Source organism: Henckelia pumila, chromosome 4, assembly GCF_033568475.1.
Source record: "Henckelia pumila isolate YLH828 chromosome 4, ASM3356847v2, whole genome shotgun sequence".
NCBI classification, from domain to species: Eukaryota; Viridiplantae; Streptophyta; class Magnoliopsida; order Lamiales; family Gesneriaceae; genus Henckelia; species Henckelia pumila.
This window is the reverse complement of record NC_133123.1, coordinates 103,881,771-103,889,314: the sequence shown is the minus strand read 5'-3', so window position 1 is coordinate 103,889,314 and position 7,544 is coordinate 103,881,771. Positions and strand designations below refer to the sequence as shown.

Below are 7,544 nucleotides of genomic sequence, written 5' to 3'. Positions count from 1 at the left end.
TGACGTAAGTGTGGCAACCACGGGATTGGGGATGGGATTCTAGAATTCGGAGCCTTTTTCACTTATGATTATGATTATGAGCTTATAGATCTAAGGCAAGCCCTGGTGAAGTGGCAGCATAGAGGTGGAGGCTCTACCGTCACGTACGTTGGTTTTTATAATTGATCAATCGTTCATGTTTAAGGCCACCATCATGGATACAACCTATCATGTTTCAAGAATTTAAGACGTTCATATCATATTATGTTAAGTATTAAGTATAAAGTTTATGATGATGATGTTTATAATGAGATGTATTGATGAGATTTTTAAGATGCAGCATTTTGTAATGTTTTAAAGATCATGCATGTATAAGCATATTCACGATATTTTATATGATGTGTGCATGTATCTGGTTTCATTTTGTTATATATATAAGGATAGAACGTGTTGAGCCTCTAGACTCACTAGATTTAAATAGTGCAGGTGAGCATGATTTTATATATGAGGATGTGGTCCCTACTGGTGGTGAGGATGTCTGACTATCCAGTGCGCGCGGCTAGCTTACCCGTGACCATCGCACGCTTATGATACATGGATTTTATGAAATTTTTTATATGTACTATTATTTTTATTCTGTACATGAATATTAACTATTATTATGGATTTGCATGGTTTTGATATGTTTAGTGTTTGCATGGAATTTTTATGTTGGATTATGATTTTTAAGTATTTATGAATTTGTGTGAGACGGTCTCACGCGTCAATTCGTGAAACGAATCTTTTATTTAGTTAATCCATGAAAAATATTACTTTTTTATGTCAAAATTATTGCTAAATATGGATCGAGTTGACCCGTAAATCTAATACAATTGACATCATAGATTTGCACTCGTTAACTTGGTTTCCTGGGCAGAATCGAATCCATGAACTTTAAGAAGCATGTTGAACTGTCGGCATGAGCATTAATTTAAGAGTCCCGGTTAACAGAGCGAACTTAAAATGCATGTGGAGCCGAAAACCAGCATGATGCTAGCTGGATCCTTGAAAACTAACTTATCTGATCAAGAATTAAGTGCCGTTTGGAGATTTTATCAATCAATGTTTATGTGTACGACTTTTCTTCCGCAGTGGACAAGTGAACAATATATGCAGCAGTGATGAATTGGTCCTGCGAAAAAGGATCGTCCACCACACGATTTGCTGGAAGAGGAACATACAAAATTAATGTGGCACTTTTTTTATATCTAGAAAAGAGAGGAGTATGTCGCTAATCTGGAAAAAAACATATTCATAGAAAATTCGGTTTCCCTTGGGGTTATCAGTTATACTCTCAAGTTTGATCAGAAGTTTAAATGAATATCAGTTCCACGGGTTGATAATCACGAGAGTTTTGAAGGAACGTTCGTCCATGTAGCACATGGCCTGATTTTGGGCCTTCTGATTAAGATGTGCCATCAATTTTCATGATGAATTTTTCGTTATTATAACCTATAAAATATAAATAAATTCTACATTTTTAAATATTTGTAATTAATGTAATAAAAAAATAAGAAATAAAAATTACTAGTGCTCACTTAAACATCACATCTCTCGTGGTGTTTGCCGCAAAAACATCAATTAAGCTTGCTGTATGAAAGAATTCAAACCCTGATACACGTTTTTGCTCTCTAAAATTCTGTTTTCTCCTAATTTTTTTGCAAATAAACTCAATATTTTTTAAAAAAATACATTAACTTCACATGTAATTTTATAAAAGTTACATTTTATCATACTTAAATCTCAATTTTAAGAACAAAAAAAATCAGTGTACTAAATTCAATATCAGTTATAAATTCGATACAATTTTTTCAAAATTTATCTTGTCAGATGTTTCTTGATTATATTGTACATCAGTTGGCTACTCAACAAGTTTTCTCCTAATTTTCAAAACAAATACCTCATGGTTGAATGCTGAATCAAGTTAAATTTATTGAAATCGGAAACGACATGTGTGATGGATGGAGAAATTTTAAGAATTAAAATTTAAAGTAAATTATTAAAGTATTGTTTGATAAATATATCAAAGTTGTGATAATTTTATTATTCATTTTGTAAATTTTTTGTGGTGATGATAAAAGTTTGTTTATTTTGTGAAATTACATTTGTACCCCTGCAAAATGGCTTCCAAGTTCCAATCAACCCACTTGCCCAACAAGAAATCAAAATTTCCAATGCCCTGTACACTGGTAAGTTCGTGCTTGTGTTTTCCAAAGGCCCTCACGCCTTTGTCCTACAAATTCTCGGATCTCTCATCTGAGCCTTGTTCCCATATCTCCGTCCGAGCCTTGATAAAAACTGATTCGGAAAAAAAATTCCAGAACAGGAAAGGATGAATGATGTAATTGACTGGAGAAACGGTCCACAGCTAGGCTCCATTGCACCCTACTCCACCTGCAGAGATCCAGAAATCTCCATTCAAACCACAACTTCATTTAGCAGAAATTTAAAGATGGCTCGCAGTAACATGAAAACTTGTCGTGGCTTAAGTGACAAAGGAGAACAGAAGGAATAAAAAATTGAAAATTGAAAAGGCGCCTCATTTCATACCTCATTTGAAAAATATTATGGGAGTCTCCATGCGGTAGAAAGAAAAGAGAACAGCTACCCGTCTCGATCGATGGGTTAAAAGGGAAAAAGGAAGGAGAATAGATATGTTAGGGAGAAGGGTAGAAAGGTCAAATTATCCTTTAATCTTGGTTAGCATACCAAATTGGATTACAATACCCGGCACCAAGTCTTCCTTTTTGTGTGAACAGTACGGGCTTCACACAGGCTTCTCTGATAATTTTGAAATACTTAAAATCGTATCAGACTTAGGTGGTGTTTGGGGATTTTTTAGGAAGTATTTTTCAACTTTTCTTTCACAAAATTTTGTGAAGAAAAAGTTGAGAAGTACTTTCTAAAAGGTCCCCCAAACACTACTAACGATTATGGTGTATTAATACTCACTCCGTCCCAATTATAATGTCCACGTTTTTTTTGTCCCAAATATGTAGTCATATATCATATTTAGTAATATTTTTACATTTTTTTTACTAATATACCCCTATTAATTACACCTTGAAAATTGTGCAATCATTTTTTAATATATTAAATAGGAATAAAATAAAAAGTTTATATAAAATTTGTTTTTCCAATAAATTTTTCTTAATCTGTGTGAAAAACAACATAGGACAATGTAATTGGGACGAAGGGAGTAATTAATCTATCTCTTATCTCATGTACCAAACTAGGAGTAGCAAGTTAAACAAGAACATGGTTCGAAAATTATAATAATGATAATAATAATAATAGTAATAATAATAATGGGCTTAACTTGACGACTACAATAATAATAATAATGGGCTTAACTTGATTTTTTGGGCTTCAAAGGCTAAATAATTATAAGAAAACATAATAAATATATATGTCTTTTTTTGGGCCCAATGTCAGAATTCTTGAGATTATGTCCAAGTCCAGGCTTGGTGTAGCAAATAAGTTATTATTGTAATTTGTAGAGATCGATAAATTAAATACTCAAACTAACGGCACATACGTATTCTGGAAATGTGGGGCTATTTTTCAGTCAAGATAATTCAAGGGACAAAACCATACATAGTCACCCTTTGAATTCAATTTGAGTGAAATGTCGAGGGATGGTAATTAATTATATAACACCGAATCAGTTGCTCTTCTGAATTCGAATTAAAATATTTTGGGATTAGCATACACCGAACGGAGGATCTTTCGTTGTCGTTGTTCATTGCCTTTAATCCAGTTATCGGCACCAATGGTAAATACTGAATAATAATGTTTTTGTGATTTATTTAAAAAACCACATAAGATTGGTGATGAACCAGATGGAAAATTAGATCAGAAAAGCTTCAATAGTTCAAATGAAAATGGAGCCTTTCCCTGGGTTTTCATTCATAACAAAAACACCAGCAACACAGAAAGAGGAGGTCCACGCCTCACATGCCAACAATTTCTTTGGCCATCTAATATACATCTGGGATTCGCGGTGCCCAACTGTTTCCACGAGATAATGCTTTACAATTGTGACAAATCTCACTACACCAACAATGTACCTACTCCACGGGAGAAGAATTCAATTTCTGTCAAATCATCGTGAAGAAAATTCAATCACAAACACACAAATCACATAATGTATTAGCTCTTCCAGAGCTGGGGACAAGTCTACCATTTCACTAAACCTACTGATTATCACCAAAACAAAACCATGCTTTTCCCAAGTCATGGGCGCAATCCAGGCACAAATTCTGTACTGTTACGGACCTGGGAATTGGGTTTAGAAGTTCAATATTGGACAAGAGACCCATTTAACAGAATGGTTTACTCTACACTTATATTATCATGGGCTAGTTGGGTCGGGTAGTTACTTACGGAATATTTTCCATTTGAGAAGTTAAATTAATAGCATAGCTAGAGGGCAACAGAGGCTTAGCTCTGGGTTCTTTATTCATATTTGTATGCATTCCGTTCTTTTGCTTTCTTATATGAAATATGAGGATTGAGGATCATAACATGTACTCAAGGTTCTGATGAGCAACCCTAACTGAGAAGGATTTTACATTCTGATATTTTGACATGTCGTTTCAGCAAATTAACAAAACGTAGTGGCCTGCCATTTAACATTTTACACAGCCAAGGCCAAGGATATTTGTTGGCGAAAGCAACAGTATCTCACCCAAAATGATAATTTAAGCATCCAGTTCATTGTACTTCTATTTTACCCCCCCAAGAACACCATGAAGTTCCAAGCTGACCACCAAATAAACTCATTCCGTGAATGTCACTCTTGTAATCCACCAGCACCAAATGGACATACACCTTGAGATATGCATAAAACCAACACTTTCATAGTAAAGTCTTCCACACTTAGAAACCAAACTGCGCCAGCATAATAACCTCAGTTCATCAACTATCAGATTTTGATTTGCCACGGCGTATGTGAATTTCTGTGAGAATTGAATCTATGCTAAAAATAATTATGGCAAATTTATTTTCCACTCTAAAAAATATAGCTTTAAAGAAAATATAGAGAGCATTGTAACACATCCAAACTAAAAAAATCAGGAAAAATGTGAGCTAGCAAATATTTCCTCCCACAACTACGCCTTTCACAGAAAGTAACTCATGAAAGGAGCCAAAACATTGAAAATTGAGGAAAAGGAGTGAAATAAAGTTAAGAATAAATTTTTCATGTTTAATCATTGCATTAAGATAATGAAAAGCAACAGGCCCAGTGTTCATACCAATTCCACAATAACAGCATTATTTTTTCCTCATTATGCAACAAAGCTTAAGAAAATAGAGCTTACTTTTGGTGCGGTTGAGGGACAAAAACTGGTCCTTTCCATGATTCATAGCTTGATATGGTAGCCATATTAACGGAATACTAAATACAGTTGAACTGAGCTTACATCTTTGAAATACACCAAAATGGCACTAGTAAACCGAGCTGAAAATAGGTAGTTCAACCTTTTCTTCATCCCCACAATTTGGGTTTACAAAGTAGTCAAGATGAATCAGATGCACACAAACTAAAAGTTTTCCGTAACCACAATGACAAAAGGATCATATCTCAACCAGATTTCGAAACTTTACTCGCCTTTTAACACTACCTTTCCTGTCATACCCTATACCGATCTTACTATGCATCAACTTCATGGCCAAATCAGCCTTTCCTGCCTTCCTCAAGGAGTTGATCATGATAGTACGAACCCTCCCTGGAATTTCTCGTCCACGATCAACAATCCCATCAGCCAACTTGCAAGCTTCTTCTATGCGACCAGCCATGCACAAAACATTGATCATATCTTCAAAAGCACTCTCTAAGACAATACCCATAGGCGCTAGCTCATCTAATATTTTACAAGCTCTTGCAACTTTTCCTGAGAGACAAAGCCCAGTTGAAAGGGCCCTAAAAGATGCAGCTGTAGGAGTAATACCTTTGTCAATCATCGCATCCCACAACTTTAATGCTTCTTCATTACGGTGTTCTTTAAATAAACCACTTATCAATATTGTGAATGTGTAAACAGTCTGATCACAGCCTTCATCTTCCATTCTATTGAAAAGCTTCATTGCTTCATCAACCTTCTGAGCTTTCGTAAATGCATCAATAAGTACATTATAACAATACGAATCCCGTGGGCACACCCCAACCATCTCGTCAAAGAGTTTTTCAGCCTCATCCGTCCTCCCTGCCTTTCCAAGGCCGTCAATGAGACTTGTATAAAATACAGCATTGACGACAACTCCTTTGTTTTTACAATATTGAAACCACTGTAGAGCTTCTTCCAATCTCCCGCCCTTGCACAGACGATTCACAATTACGCCATATGTGACCTGATCTGGTTCAAAGCCTTCACTTCTCATTCTCTGAAAGAGATGCATTGCCATCTCTAAGTTCTTATCTCTAGCATATGCATCAATCAAAGCAGTATAAATGATCACATTAGGCTCACAGCCCTTTCTAATCATATTCTCAAAAATAGCATACCCTTCCATAGATTTACCATCCTTGCAGAGGCCGCCAATTACTAAACTGTATGCATGTGATGGAATATCCAATCCTTTCTCCAGCATTTCATGATAAAGCCTTAAACAACAATCATATTCCCCCTCTGAATAACAGGCCTGCATCAGTGTAAGATAAGTAATCTTATCAGGCTCTACATTCCTGGCCTCCATATCCTGAAACTTTTCAGTTGCTTTCTTCACATTCCCTGCCTTACAATACCCCTTGATCATCGTATTATAGGTGACAACGTCTGGCTTAACAGTCCCGTTAGCCATAACCTCAAACACCATTTCTGCCGACTCAATAAACACTGAACTCACGAGACCATTCATCAGATAATTGTAAGTAAACAAACTAGGCTCGATCCTGTCATCCTTCATTTTTCTCCACACCCACAACAGTTCCTCAACCATTCCTCCATTACTAAAGCTCTTGATCAGACAATTAGCTGCCGAAGAAGTAATCAAAAACCCCTTATTCTTCAGTTCATTAAAAATTAACTTACTCCTCTCAAAATCACCACTAAAACTCAAAATACCAATCAAGGTGACGAAGCAGTCAAGATTATGGGCATACCCTTTTTGCTTCCCAGCCCATATAAAGAATCTAAAGGCTGTTTCAGCCAGGTTGGAGACCTCGTTCGATTTCTTCAGAATATAAGCAACGAAATTAGGAGGGAGTCTGATAAAGTACTTCTGGCAAAAGACAGTCAAGTCTCGTTCAAGAAATTCCCCGTTTTGCAATATATTGAAGATCTGAGAAACCCATGGGGAGGGTTGAAGGTTTACTTTCGGTTCAGCTGTGATGAGGTCTGAAAGATCAATGAAGGGCTGAACCCATTCTGGCGGAGGAAGTGGGGCCAAGGAAGATACCCGTTTCGCTGAATGGGAATTCGTGGACGGAATTTGGGCGGAAGGAAGAAGATGGGGTTTGAGGGATGCGGTGGCGCATCGGCATCCGGCTTGGGGAAGGGCTCTCCGCATGACTCAGAATCCAT

The 7,544-nt window shown here is 36.3% G+C and overlaps 1 protein-coding gene across 4 annotated transcripts; it reads right to left on the bottom strand.

The window, feature by feature from the left end:
• Positions 1–3,956: 3,956 nt before the first annotated feature.
• Positions 3,957–7,544, bottom strand: LOC140863673 (uncharacterized). 4 transcript variants are annotated; one of them, XM_073267266.1, is made up of 3 exons: positions 5,343–7,544; positions 4,709–4,911; positions 3,957–4,088 (listed from the first exon to the last, which is right to left on the bottom strand). In XM_073267266.1, the coding sequence occupies exon 1, from the start codon at positions 7,528–7,530 to the stop codon at positions 5,599–5,601; it is 1,932 nt and encodes a 643-aa protein (XP_073123367.1). In that variant the 5' UTR covers positions 7,531–7,544; the 3' UTR covers positions 3,957–4,088; positions 4,709–4,911; positions 5,343–5,598. The 4 variants fall into 4 exon arrangements, with proteins under 4 accessions (XP_073123367.1, XP_073123368.1, XP_073123366.1 ...); XM_073267267.1 differs by lacking the exon at positions 4,709–4,911; XM_073267265.1 differs by lacking the exon at positions 3,957–4,088 and having other exon boundaries at positions 4,318–4,911.